Here is a 14,564-nt window from a genome sequence, read left to right on the forward strand (position 1 = left end):
GCTGCGCTGCGGCCCGCGGCGGCACCCGGGGCCCTCCCGCCGCCGCCTCGGGCTGGCGGGCGGCCCGGCGGCGGGCGGCATGCGGTCCGTCAGCTACGTGCAGCGCGTGGCGCTCGACTTCGGCGGCAGCCTCTTCCCGCACGCCATCTGCCTGGGGGATGCCGACAACGACACGGTGCGGCGGGGCTGGAGGCGCGCGGGGCGGGGCTGGCGGGGCGGCGGGAGGGAGCGAGGGAAGGCAGGCAGGCAGGCAGGCCGGGGGGCGGGCCCCGCCGCGGGGACGGGCCCGTGGGACGCAGGCCGCCTGCTGGGGTGTTCCCGCAGGCCGAGCGCCGGGCCCGGTGCGGGTGGCGAGCAGCCCAGGCGCGGGAGCTGCCCCAGGAGGGGCGGGGGAGCCGGGCCCGGGCGGCCTGTGCCGCGCCCGGGGCACCGCGGGGCCGCTCGCAGCCGCCCCCGCGAAGGGCGTGAAAGCGGCGGCAGAGCGGGTGCCCCGGGGAGGTGCCACGTCCAGCCCCGAGTCCCGCAAGAGCTTGCCCAGCGCTTGAGCAACGTCAGAGAGGCAGGGGTTGGATCGTAGGGCCCCCAGAGTCCCTCACAAACCGGGTGTTTCAGCGATTATGGGCTGCAGCTGGTTGGTGCTGTTAGGCCTTTGTTTTGTTTTGTTTTTTTCCCAGGCCTCTCTCCGATTAGTTGTGCTTTGCTGCTTCTTCCCGCAGAATGATTTCTAGATACGAATTCTGTAATTATTGCTGTGTGGGATTGTTACTGCGATTGTGAACTTCTTACTAACTCTGTTTTCTTGTACAGCTGAATGAACTAGTGGTGGGAGACACCAATGGGAAACTCTATGTTTACAAGAACGATGACAGCAAACCCTGGGCTGTGCGATCTTGCCAAGGAATGGTCAGTTCTTGACACAATTTTTAAATAACCAAGTCTTTTGGTGTATGTGTAGCCAGTTGTCCTTGACCACTGCCTAGGCCAGAGGATAATGGCAGCCAGAACTGGGTCTGATGCCTTTCACATAATTGCACAAGGCCCTGTTTTTTCCCACAGCTGGCACCATGGTAGGGCAGTGATGAGCAAAGTACTGAGCAACCACAGGAACTGAGATCCCGTCTAACCTTGACTGTGCTCCTGTGCACTGGGCATTTTGCCCGCAGGGCTCTGGGCAGTTGTGTGGCAAATGGGATTCTGTCCCTGATTCTGCTCCCTTTGTCCTTGGAAAGATTAAAGAAGTAGTTTATGAGAGAGGAGGCAGTAAAGCAGAGAGTAGGTATAATCCTGCACAGACACTGGTTTGGGTTGCCTTCTCTCATGTATTTCTTTTCTCTTGCAGCTCACATGTGTTGGTGTGGGAGATGTATGCAATAAAGGAAAGGTGAGAGCAGCCAAACTCTTCCCACCTGTGTCTGTAGGGCACATGAGAGGTGCTTAGGAAATAAGGGTCATGTCATATCCTGAGTGTGGAGGAGGACAGGTTGCAGGTTCTTTCTCTCTGAGATCTGCCCTTGCTCACAGAGCTTTAGTACTGTTGTTTTGAAACTGTTTTTATGTGTACATAGAACATTTATCTGTCTGTGAGCCATACGCGGGTTTTAGTGAGCAAGAAAATCTATTCGGTCTTTAGAAAGCACTGTTCATGAATATGTTTTCCTGTGTGAGCACCAGAAGGCTTTGGTGGTTGGCTGAAGGTTGCTCATTTTCCTCAGTGGCTTTTGCCCTGCTCTGTACTGGTCCCTGGTGTAGGCCATGGCCTTCTGCCCCTTGGCTGTGGGCATTTAGGGTCACATAAACAAGGCTGAGCCACAGAATAGTCTAGACTCCCAAGCAAATTCCACTGGGTCTAATATGACTCTTTTTGCTGGATTGCTGTTTCTGGGTGTTAAACCAGGGACCACTGAGTCCAGAACTCTCAGTTTAGGCACCCTGCCTGAAGCAGGGTAGCTATGTGTGTTTCAGTGGGGAGCAGAGCTGAAGTGGGCATTGTTTGGGGATTGTGTGCACACATCAGCTTAATATCCTAGTCTGACAAAGCTGAACAAGAAGTTTGGACCCTGCAGTACCTGAGTCATTTGTACACTGGCCAAAACCTTTCTGCTTTTCCCTCTGTAGCAGGCATTGATCTTGTTGGATCTGCCCTTGAATCTTTCCTCCTCCAGTAGTGGTGCAGCTTCTGCAGTTTCTTAAAAAGGAGAAATCAAAAGGCTTTTCTCTTCTCTTTTAGAATCTCGTGGTGGCAGTGAGTGCAGAAGGCTGGTTTCATCTTTTTGACCTGACTTCTCCAACTTCAAAACACCCAGATGCTTCGGGCCACCATGAGGTTTCAGCAGCAGAAGAGCAGAAGCCAGTGTTCAAGCAGCACATTCCTGCCAACACCAAGGTCATGCTGATCAGTGACATTGGTGAGTTGGGAAGCTGGAATGGGAATGCAGTGTGAGGGAGTGTGTAAGTATGAGATCGTGGGGGAGAGAGACAGAAACAGTGTGGGAGTCACAGAAGGAAATTACCATCTTCCTGAAGCAAGTGCTCCAACAAACCATACCCAAGTCATGGAGAGAAGCAAGAACTTCAGGAATTTTCCTGAAGTGCAAATTCTCATTACAGGATTGGGATCCTGACGGATGCTACCTGATGGAAACCAGCACGGTAGTTTCTGAATACTGGGGGTCTTGGTGCTATGGAAGCCTGAGAGAGCCCATCTATCTCCTTGTATTTCTTGCAGATGGAGATGGGAAGTGTGAGTTGGTAGTGGGTTACACTGACAGGGTAGTACGTGCCTTCCGCTGGGAAGACTTGTCGGAGAATTCAGACCATGTCTCTGGGCAGCTGCTCCTGTTGAAGAAATGGCTGCTAGAAGGTCAGGTAAGTAAACGGGATGTTCAGCGCAGGACTTGTCATACAGTCTTCAAGAGGTAGCTCTCCTAAGGGAAGAAGCATAAAATCTCGTCCCTATGAACAAAGCAATTGTTGTGTTGATGGCTTGAAAGGAAATTTGTCCAGTGGTTGTCCTGTGCATGTGGAGCAGCTGGTGGGTTGGTCTGGGTAACAGTCAGTTGCTCTCACCAACTAGAGAGCATTAGTGGAAAATACTAGTATGTTCTTTAGTGGCTTTTGGTAGGGAAGCATAACCTTTTACTGTAACTTGTACATTTTGCTTCTAGCTGAATTTGTTCAGCTCCTTCTCAGCTCTATCAGAAGATCTATACAGGGAGCACAGTGAACCCTTCTGAGGTGTGTAAAATTCTCAGTTCCACTCTATCCATGTTTTTCCTCTGCCAGTATAGGTGGACAGCCTCTCTGTGAACCCAGGTCCTGATGGCTCACCGGAGATGATGGTGTCTCAGCCAGGTTGTGGTTATGCTATTCTGCTGTGCACCTGGGACACTGAGCAGCAGGCCACAACAGAGGGAAGAGACAACTCTGCCCCAAGCAGGTGAAGAGTATTAATTACTGCATGGGTAGATGAGGAGATTCTGCTGGAGATGACTGTCACAAGGTGGCATGACCACACCACCTTCCTGGGGGTGTGTGTTCTTTGTGCTCTCATTTGTCTAAGATTCAGTGACCTAGCTGCTCTACTGCTGAGAGTTCATGACTTGAGCCCACCTGCATCCAGACTTCCATGAATACTCGTCATGTCTCTATCACAAAGCAATCTCTATCACTAACGTCCTTGTTTTCTCTCTTCTCCTGGGGTTGCGCAAGGTGGGTGCTAAATCAAGCTCACTGAGGGGGGCAGTATTGGGGGCCAAGGTGGGGAAGTGAGTAACCTAGACCTGTTCAACCCCTGGCAGGCACTTCTAAGTGAAAAGCACCCAGTCTTATGTGACAGTAATTATAATAATTGTCTTTTTTTCCTTGATTGGAGTACATGTTTTACTGACTTTTTTTTTTTTTTAACTCTTCCCAGTAGCTGGTACATGAAATTATTTTGGTTTTATTTTTTAAACATTAGCAAGTTTCTTTCATACCTGCAGTGCCATAAGTTCTTCTTCTTGGCCTTTATCATTAAAGGACTAACCTGGGTGCGAACTCTGTCAGTCTCTGGATTTGTAGAGCTTTGGAGTACACTGCTCTTGAGATTGTTCTAGCACAGTCCCAGGTGTGGTTCCCTAACCTTTCCCTGACATCTGTCTCTCTTTTCCTTAGTGAGGCCCCTGTTCGAGATGTTGTTCTACACCAAACATCTGGACGGATTCACAACAAGAATGTTTCCACTCATCTGATTGGTAGCATTGGCCGAGGTGAGAGGTTAGCAGCTTGGGGTCTCTGGCCCGACAGTTGCCCCTAATAGTTTTTCAATATATGAGTCCAGCATGAAATCAGATTTCCCACGGCTGAAAAATAACAAGTGGGAAACAACTGCAAGAATAAAGGGAACTTGGCTTCTGTTACCCAGCTTCCAAAGAAAGACAGCTGGATATTTGCATTTGAACTATTTATAGCCTTTGTCCTTCCCTAAGTAGCTCTTACTTTTCACCTAGCACAACAGTTTCTCTGCAGCCTCTACTGGCCTGCGTTTAGTCATCCTGAATGGCTGCCATGCCTTAGTCCTACAGACATCCTTGATCATTACATTTGCATGGCTGCAGCTCTTCTTATTCCTTAGATTCATTTCTTCCTCTCCACAGATGCATCTTTATTCTTCCTTTTGTGCTTTTCAGCATTTGATGCCCCATACTTCACAGCTATTTCCTACTCTTCCTTCTATATAGTCGCAACCCTCCAGAACTGCTTCCATATTTCATCTATATCATTGCCTTCTGTCTCCTTCCAATGTATTCTGTTAAGCTGTTGTATCTAAACTCTCCACGGCTGCTGGTTTCTCTCAGCCCTTGACACACTGCTGTTGTGTCCACACTTTTCTTACATGCTGCCAGTGCTTCCATTGTGTAACTCCTTTGTGCTCTGAGCTACGCCTGGTGCACCTGTTGAACCCTGGTTTGGTACCTATGGAGAATAAGCAGCTTTCACTTTTACCTGGAGTGTGTGGGCATAATACAGGAAGGCACAAAATGAAGGCACACAGAATAAGAGATGGAAATAAAGTTGTGGAAAGCCTACTGGTGCTGGACCATCAGTAATGAAATAGCTGAAAAGTGCCGTGCTGACCAGTTTCTAAGAGGGACACAGCAGATCTTTTGAATCTTAGCCTGTCTGGATGAATGTCAGCTGGGGGCAATAGGGCACTCAACTAGCTGGCTGTTGGCTTTAAGCTGATCTGCAGAAATAGAATAATAGAATCATAGCATGGGTTGGAAGGAACCTTAAAGATAATCTAGATTCAAGCCCTCTGCATGGGTGGGTACAGCTCCTACTGGATCAGGTTGTTCAGAGCCCCATCTTACCTGCCTTTGAACACTTGCAGGGATGGGGCTTCCACAATTTCCCTGGGCAACCTGTTCCAGTGCCTCACCACCCTCACACTAAACAATTTACTCCTAGTATCTAACCAAAATCTCCTCTCTTCCAGTTTTAAGCCATTCCCCCTTGTCCTCTCACTACAAGCCCTCGTAAAAAGTCCCTCTCCAGTTTTCCTGTAGCCCCTTCAGGTACTGGAAGGCTGCTATAAGGTTTCCCCAGATCTTTTCCAGGCCGAACAACCCCAACTCTCTCAGCCTGTCTTCATAGCAGAGGTGCTCCAGCCCTGTCATCACCTTTGTGGCCCTCCTCTGGACTCTTTTCAAGAGCTTCGTGTCCTTCTTGTACAGGGGACTCCAGAACTGGACACAGTACTTCAAGGGCGGTCAGATACAGTGGTCTGAATCCTGGGAGTGTGCAGGGTGTTGTAGCTTGGAGCTGTCCCACTGGCAGTGGAGATAGGCTCTCATTCTTACATTAGTCTGGTGAAGCTGCATATTTGCTTTCAACTGTGCTGGCTTGTCCTTGACTGTCAGGTTTCCTGGGTTCCTGCAGACCTCGGGGAGCCAGTGTCTTTCCTACGTTGTCACTGTGAAGGACATAGTTGAATACAGCTCCAGTCCTCCCCTGCTAAGTGTGACATCACTTACAGAACCTGATCTTCAATGTCTTTTTCTGACTGGTAGCTAGGCAGAGCGTGTACTGAATGGCTGATGCAGCCCAGTGTTCTCCTTTTCAGTTGTAATTAATTCATGTTTGTCAGTGCTGTCCTGCACACAACTGTGATATACAGGCTTTGGAGAGGGTACTGTTTCAGGAAGTTCACAGCTGTATAAGCATAGCCCAGGAAATCCAGGGCAGAGTGTATCGGTAAGTGTGAAGGCAGATGTCTAATCTGCTCATAAAGCGATGGCTGTCTAGTATATATTGTTAGCTGGGAGAGGATCACAGATTCTCTGCAGTTTTGCTGTACCAGAAATAATAGGTTTGGGAGCTTGATCTCCACAGACTCATTTGGGAGTTGCCATGAAAGTGCTTTTGTGCAAACACTTTGTCCTTCTGACAGGTTCTCTCTTTTTTTTTCCCCATCTACCTTCCTAGAACAGCTGAAGGCTGTATTCCTGTCCTTGAAAGAAAGAGTGAGGGTATAGTTGTAATACTCTTGTTTGGCTTCAGCTGTTCTTCACTTTTTTCCTTGTGGTGGTCCTGCCTGTGCTTATGCATTTCTGCAGCCTGGAGAGGATCCTACACTCAGAACTGCCATGGGCAGTTTCCCACAGCCTACAAGTGCTTATGTGGTACAGACAGACTCCTAGGAACAGCCAGCAGAGCCAGACATGCCTACATCAGTTCAAGCCGAAGGCCTTAGTTTTTGAGATGCTAGTACCCTACAAATAAGAGCTAGCATGGTTGCACAAATCTGCTGATATCTCCTGAGCAAAAGTGTCCACGGTGGGCAAAAAAGAGGCAGGCTGCTGATCCATCCTGCCTCCTTTTTTTTTCCCATCCTTGTTTTGGATCTCTCTTTTCAGGAGAGAGGGGACAAAATTAATAAAAGTACATCAACTCCTGTAATTCTCTTCTGCACTTACAGGTTGCTCCAGTGAGAATAGTGGCTCAGGTCTCTTTGCCCTCTGTACTCTGGATGGTAAGTCTTAACCACTGTCCTGGGAGAAAAGCCTGTGGGCCTGTCACTAGTTCAGAGCAGTGAACCAGAGGCTCAGTGCTTTTGGTCTTGAAAGATGGGGGAGCTGGGCTTCAGAAACTCTTCCTAGGTCAAGCAAGAGATTTTGACTTAAAAACTCCTGCTGCTGACATGTTTTACATGAAGGCATAAAGCTAAGACAGAAGCCAAGGTCAAAGTTGTCACTGTGAACAAATCCCCTATAAACCAGGTGTGTGATAACACATCTATATCTGAGGATATGATGAAACATATTAAAGATGAGCCTATCTTTTTGTTCCTTGCTGAATTTGGTCTGATATTGCACAGGCTTCCTCTCTCCTGGAAACATGTTGCATTTTCTATCCGTTACTAATATCTGCCTTTCTCTCTCCCCTAGCACAGTTGATTGATCTGCAGATTTCAAAGCATTTTACAAACATTAATTACTTGTATAGTTCCATGGCCTATGGGGTTAGAAGTATGAAAGCCATACTGCAGCGAGCAGCCCTGAAAATGAAGAGGCTAGGTCATTGCTCACTGGTCCAAAGGCACACTGAAAGCTTGAGCTGAAAAGTGAGATTAGAACTTTCATCAACTGACTGCTAAATTGCCTGCTTACCCAGTGGTCCAACTGTTTGAGATGTCAGTTCAGCAGTGCCATTCATGTAGACAGGAGCCACTAAACCACAGCAGAGTTGTCCTTGTGTTTGAAAGGACTTGCGTTGTTTCCAAAAGCAGTAAAGGAATGCTGGAACTTTAGTATTGGTAGAGGTAGCTGGCCTGCCACAGGCCTTGAAGCCAATTTCTTTTGCTGTGCCCCTGATGAGAAGTGATAGGACAGACTGCAATGGGACTCAATCTAATGAGCTGAACACAGCATTTCTATCCAAAAACCAACAATATTGGAGAGAAGATGCTGTGTTTCTCTCTTCCCAAACAGGCAGCCTGGCCTATTTGGGCTAGATGTCCATCTGCAGAAGGATATCCTTCTAGGGATTATTCTTTGTACCTGAGCTCTGAACCTTCTGCATCTGGCAAGGCTTCCTGCCTCACTATGGCTCATTCATGAGCCTTACCAAGGCTGTGAGGATAGATTAATGTTTATGTTCCACCCTCTCATGGTCACTCCCCCCTGTGGGACATTGTGTAAAACTTGGGTTTGCTCACTGTCTCATGTGAGATCTGTTGATGTACTGTATTTTGGGAGTCTGTTTTGGCCAGTCTTCTTCTTGTCTTAGAGCACAATCCAATTAGCAGGGCTGCTGCCATTTTTTCCTTTCTGTTTCCAGTTACTGATGACAAGGTAATGGACTGCTGTCCTTCCCAGAACTGGGACTGTGTCATCTATTATCAACCGTAGTCGTACCAGCGGACCAGCCCTCTGCCTGCAGACCCTAAGTAGTGTGTTAGCAAATGTCTTGCTCCCTTTTACTATTTTCAATACAATGTTTATTTATTTATTTTTCCCTTCAGGGACATTGAAACTCATGGAGGGAGCAGACAAGTTGCTCTGGTCTGTGCAGGTGGATCACCAGCTGTTTGCTCTGGAAAAGCTGGATGTTACTGTGAGTGTCTATGAATAAGGCTGGGAGAGGTGAAGAGAAAAACTCAGCATAGCATTGTGTATATGAATTTAGGAAGGGCAGAGGGAGTATGACTCAGCAGAACAAATATGGGATTATCTCAGGATAACATGCAGAGTGCTCTGACTGTGTTGGTGCATTGTGCACTCCTGTCAGTCTGCTCACCTGCAAGAGGTTGAGCTGTGTTTGTCTGTGTCATGACTCTGTTTGACCTAGTGAGCCCAGCATCCTGCTATGAATTTTTGCATCCTGCAGCTGCTCTTTTATCTTGCTGCAAAGTTGAATGCAGTTCTGCACACTGATAATACCCTGATTGTCTGCAAGATCTCATGATACATAAGGATTACAATAGAGAAAATAATTATGGTCTTCAAGTGCAAAGAGGCTGGGCAGTTGCAAAATGTCTGGACAAGGGAAAAAGTGACATCTTGTTCAGACATTAGTCTTCCATCTCTGAACAAGCAGGAAAGATTCTTGACTGGGATTAATTGATGTCTGTGCTAATACGTGATCTTCTGGTTCCTGCAGGGCAATGGGCATGAAGAGGTGATTGCCTGTGCGTGGGATGGTCAGACCTACATCATCGACCATAACCGGACTGTTGCCAGATTTCAAGCAGATGAGAATGTCAGTGCGTTCTGTGCAGGTGGGAAGCCTGACTGCAAAACCAGCCCTCACAGCATTTCTCCCTCAGAGCTGCTTCTCCTCTCTGGGAGACCTGGAATCCTTTGTCTTCTTGCAGTGGGGAATAATTTCCCTGTGTTGTGTGTGTTGCAGAAAGACCAGCTAGTCTTTCCTCTGTGCCATCTGGGAAAAGTAAGGGTGAGAGGAGGTGATTCTGAGGTTTGTGATGGTATTTGGGTTTTTTCCTGTCCTTTTTATAAGCATTAGAGTGGCCTCTTGTCTTCTCCACGGCTTTGTTAACTTCTAAACTGTTCTTAAGTGGAGATGAGGAGCCCCACAGAACCAACCTGAGCTTTGGCTCAGTCCCCTATGTCAGGCATGCATGAAGCAGCTTGAAAATCCCTGAGCCCCAGGCATTAATAACAGTTCAGAGACACTTTCTTGGATTGTCTCAAAGGGACTTCATATACCCAAATCCATGTCTTTGTCCCTCACTCCAGGTGCTTGCTGCTTTTTGCTAACAGCTTTGGAACTTCCCTTTTTGCTTTTTCTGTCCTTCTGGAAGTAGTCAGATCTCCACGCTTCTGCTTCCTAGGCCTCTATGCATGCAAAGGAGGAAGCAACAGCCCCTGCCTGGTTTATGTCAGCTTCAATCAGAAGATCTACATCTACTGGGATGTGCAGCTGGAGAGAATGGAGTCCACCAACCTGTTGAAAATCCTGGATTGTGACCCAGAGTTTGGAAAACTCCTGCAGCAGCTAGGTGTGGGTGAGTGAGAAGTGTGAAGGATGTACAGGAAAAAAAGAGTGGAAAGGCTGCTGGCAGGTTACATTCTGGGAACTAGAGTTCCTTCTTGAGGAAGAAGGGTTTTCATACTTCCTGTTGAGAATCCCTAACACCTGCCTTTCTCTCTTCCATAGACAGAAGTGATGTTTCTGCTGTCAAAGATCTGATTCACAAAACACTGTATTTTCCTGAGAAACAGCAGCAGAGCAGCCCCTCGCAGTGTCAGGACTCTACTGGAACAGATTCCTCTGCTGTCATCTAGAATCCCTTATAATAAGTCACATGGAGGCTGACATCTTCAATACCAACAAAAACTCTTCTCCGAATGGAATTGGACATCTACTGAGGATGAGACTCTTCTTTTCCCATCTTTGTCAAAGTTGCCAGACAGCAAAGGGTGTACAGGCTGGGTGCTGTGGAGGCATATGCTTGGCTGTAGGCTTGAGTGAAGGTGGTGGGTTAATTTGCTTCTGGCTGAAGAAGCTACCAGAATATCGAGAGTCCAGGGTCCTGCTCATTGGCCTCCCATGAACAGTTTCCATTTTTCTCTGCTAGCTGAATTGCTTTATGGGTGACTGTGAAGGAGCACTGAGGATGTAGATGGAGAGAATAGTTTAGCTCCGTCTCTTTTTGGCCTATTCTTACAACTGCTGTTAGTGATTATTTCTGATTTTGTAGTGGGATCACAGTACAGGAACTGCAGATGGAGGAACTGAATTAGGAAGTGGGCAAGGACCTTCTTGGCCACTTAGGTGTGTTTAAAGTAGACACAGGCATTGTTTGCCTTTGCTCAGCTGCTGCTCTTCTACCAAGCAGTTTCTCACAAACCACCTCTTGTTCTGAGGAGCTGGAGACATGTATAAGAAAGAACCACGACTTGCCACTAATAAGGTGTCAAGAGGTAAGAGCTCCAGTGAACCCCAGCTGTACTCAAGAGGCACTGCTTGTCTCCATCTTCTTGGGCAGGGTGATGCCAGAGATGCCTGTGACTTACCAAAGCAGCTGTGAATTGGGCAGTAAGATGAATCTGTTTTAACCATGACGCTGTGACAGCTTGGCCAGTCCATAGTAAGCAGTGGCAATGCCACAGTTACCTCTTGTGTAGAGGGCTGTGGTATTTTGAGTTCTGCACAACTGGAAGAGGTGGAATGGAGATGTTGTTCCACTGGCTGGTGTGCAGAGTCTGGAAAAGTCCATTACTCACCCAGGCTGTTCATGCACAAAAGCCCAGGTAGGAGCCTTTCTGTGTGCTGCTTGTGTTCTGCTTTTCCCCGTCTCAGCTTGCCCGTTGCCTAACTCAGCTTACTAGGATGGGAGCAGGAGGCTCAGCTGCTGGTTTACATCTATTCTCTCACTTGTGGGATGTCTCATTGGACATGTATGATGGATGGACCCTTATGAAAGGGCTGTATCAGAGCCAGAGCAAGTATAATTCAGTGTTGTCTCTTGACATAACATTTAAAATACTGCAGGCTGTTCAAAACCTGCTGTGCTATACTCTGAAGAACACCCAAGGGCAGCCCTGGCTGGGATAAAGAACTTTATACAGAGGAAAGGGTCAAAAGGACTGTTGTTAGAGTAGCTCTATGTGGTAGAAGGGCAGGATCTACATAATAAGCTCTAGCTTTTCTTTCCGATTTCCATCCATAGATTTAAACAAGCCTCATAGAGGACAGATTCTGTCCTCTGTGATTAATAGCTGTGAAAGTTGAAGCATGGAGCAGTGAAATGGTATGACCTGCTCTGTACCAGCTGGCACTGTTCTTGGTTCTTGAACTGCTGTCTTCTGACTCTCTAACTACAGGGGAAGTTTCTCTTCATTTTAATGACCTCACTGAGAAGCATTTCTTGAATGTGCACCTGTCGTACTGAGTGCTTATGTACAACTCAGCCTTTCAGGCAGGAGCTCTCGGGCCTTAATGGTTCTGTGATAACCATGGTGGTCAAAGCAGCAGGGCTTCAGTTTGTCAGCTATGTAGAGTTGATAGAGACCATCTACTGTTGGGCTAAAGCAAGGTGTTGTCTTGAAGCCTGTCAGCTTTGGACTAGAACCTCAAGAAACTCATCTCTCACAATGCTGAGATGTACAGCCACCCTTCCCTGTGGGCAATCACAGCTATTTCAGGCAAAGTAGTCAAGTGTAACTCATTGGGCCCTCATCAGTCTCATAGTCCTTTCCTAGTGAGTCTTGTGGGGATGTTAACTGGATCACAGTGTATTTTGGGGTTTTGCTATTTTCAGGTCTCTCTTTACCAAAACCTAAATCTTCTCTTTCTGATCACTAGACAAGTAAAGATTCTCCTTTCTCTCCCTTCATGTGAATAAGTAACAGTTGTTACTCTTATCTCCTCCCCTTGCGGCTCAGCTGAGGAGAAGCAAGTGTCCCTACAGGTGGGGTCAGCAGTTTGGTTTTGCTGTGTTCTGGGTTACTTTCCACCCAGCACTGTTACTGCCTGATTTTAATCTTGCACTTCAAAATTAGTGGAACTGACACAATGACATCAGAGTGGAGCAGAACAGTTTCCAGAAGCATTTGTATGAAGTGACAGAAATTACATTGTAGCAATGTCCCTGAACAGGCTTGTGCTTGGCAAATACTGTTCTTCCACCCTGAGCAGACTGCTGTTCTCCCTCTAATTAAAGTGTATTTTCTTGTTCTACTCCTTCCCTACCCCTTCACCCCCCCCTAATTCTGTGGCTTCTGTCTCCTCCACCAGGGACAGAAACAGGATAGTTACAAGAAACAAAAAATAGTAATGCCTGAGTTTTCAGTCATGGCTTGTGCAACTTGGCATGTGTATCGTTGCATGGATGATGAGCTGTTCTGTTCTGTGTGTTTTGACCAAAACAGGTGGAGTTCTACTACAGCTTGTGCCTGCTATGGCCCCACTCAACATTGTTTGGCTTTGCTGGGTCAGGTGTTCTCCATGGAAGTGCTTTCTTGTTCCATTGTTGGAAGAAGCAACTGCCTGGAGTATTTTATTTGCCTGAGAGCTGAGCCAGGGTGAGCCAATCTGGTAGCTGGGTCTTACAGGCTATTGCAGTGCTGCTGTATTGTGATCCTTTCTTGAGGCCTAACAGGAAAACAGGATTGTTTACACTCATAACAGAGAACAACTCAGTGCTGTCTGTCCATGCCAAAAATAAACCTTTATTAGCAACATCACAAGGGGAATGCAAATGGCTGTATGACTGAAACTTTTGTGCAAAATAAACTTTGCCAAACAGGTCAAATTATTTCCAAAGAAGGAAGGTCAGATTGATCAACAGTTGGACGGCTAATTGTTGAGAAGAAACAGGAAGGGGTTAATCTGGGAGAGATGATGTTTTCCTGAGGACCATCTTTACAAGAAAATGGGGCAAAAACAATGCACGTATTGGACAGATAAACCTGTGCAGCCTAGCCCTCTTGTTGCCTGAGGATAACATTGCTGAGTGCTGTGCAAGCCTAGGCATGCTGCGTTGTGCAAAGCAGAGGTGTGAAACTATGGATGCTACAGATCATGCATTTGCCAAAACTTCAGCTCTCAAAACCATTGGAGAGGAAAATTACTAATGTTTGAGGGTTTCCCCTCGTGGTTTTATATTGCTTATAGAACATAGTAACTTGCAGATGCATTTTGCTCTTGTGCCCTTTCTGCTGAAAGGAAAATGAAAACTGTCTACAGAAGAATTAATTGGAATGTCTGTACTGTTCCTTGGCAAAATATAACTTCTTTTTTTCATGGCCTGAACTCCAAAGTGACAATAGGCTGGCTACAGTCAATACTTCTGAAGTAAATGCTTCAGGCTACTTCTACTTGCAACAATTTTTAGTGAAGTATACACCTACTGAAAAATTGTAACTCATTGCATCTTGGTCCTTGCCAGCCAACAGAAGCTGCAAGAGTTGGAATTAGAAATTGTTCCTTCCCATGCAGCAGGAAATTTTGTTTGCTTTTCAGTAGGGCAGGATTTGCAAGACAGGTTTGTATGTCCCAGTGCCAGCACACAGCAAGTGTCCAGCAGTATTGTCAGACATATATGCAGAAAAATGATTCATGGCTTTGGTTGTGACACTCAATTTACTAGCAAGGAGGGGGTTGCTTTATTTTCCTGAGACATTATAAACCCACTGGCTGTCCCTGCTCTCATTTTTACGATCTCTGCTGAAAGTAGTTATTTCTAGAACTCTACAGGTCATCTCTTGGAGTCTCTTGAAAGGAAACCTGACTGCAAACATATGTCGGTGATGCAGTGGTCTTCAGTTCTGTAACTCACCTGCTAGTGGTGAAAGAAGGAGCAGGCCTCTGGGAATATGGACAGCTGGAGTTCCCATTCTGTTCAAAACTAAGTGACACAAAAGTCCTTAAAAATTGTTCTGGTTATGGCTTCATCAGAGTGTAAGTTCTTAAAATTGGTTTACTTTTTGCACACAGGCCTTGGAAGGAGCCTCAGAAGTCCATCTCCCCATTCCCAGGCAAGTTCAACTGTACATATCTCACACCTGCCATGTAGCATTTGCTTCTCTAAGACTTGCCGTGATAGGCACTTCCCTGCA

The 14,564-nt window shown here is 46.9% G+C and overlaps 1 protein-coding gene across 11 annotated transcripts in view; it reads left to right on the top strand.

The window, feature by feature from the left end:
- Positions 1–14,564, top strand: part of ITFG2 (integrin alpha FG-GAP repeat containing 2) — an 18,453-nt gene continuing 3,889 nt past the window's right edge. Inside the window, exons 1-14 of one of the 11 annotated variants that reach the window (XR_007888381.1) lie at positions 1–175; positions 808–903; positions 1,340–1,381; positions 2,228–2,405; positions 2,726–2,865; positions 3,288–3,436; positions 4,153–4,247; positions 6,959–7,012; positions 8,504–8,595; positions 9,142–9,259; positions 9,391–9,435; positions 9,833–10,006; positions 10,159–11,255; positions 12,876–14,159. Coding sequence is in view for 9 of the 11 variants with exons in the window: in XM_051608085.1 (XP_051464045.1) it covers positions 80–175; positions 808–903; positions 1,340–1,381; positions 2,228–2,405; positions 2,726–2,865; positions 3,288–3,436; positions 4,153–4,247; positions 6,959–7,012; positions 8,504–8,595; positions 9,142–9,259; positions 9,391–9,435; positions 9,833–10,006; positions 10,159–10,286 (1,407 nt within the window). In the remaining 2 variants the exon portion in view is untranslated. Of the gene's footprint in view, positions 176–359; positions 632–807; positions 904–1,339; positions 1,382–2,227; positions 2,406–2,725; positions 2,866–3,287; positions 3,437–4,152; positions 4,248–6,958; positions 7,013–8,503; positions 8,596–9,141; positions 9,260–9,390; positions 9,457–9,832; positions 10,007–10,158; positions 14,160–14,564 lie in introns of those variants that run through there. The other 10 variants (XR_007888382.1, XM_051608085.1, XM_051608089.1 and 7 more) reach the window with 10 other exon arrangements.

Source organism: Apus apus, chromosome 1, assembly GCF_020740795.1.
Source record: "Apus apus isolate bApuApu2 chromosome 1, bApuApu2.pri.cur, whole genome shotgun sequence".
NCBI lineage: Eukaryota > Metazoa > Chordata > Aves > Apodiformes > Apodidae > Apus > Apus apus.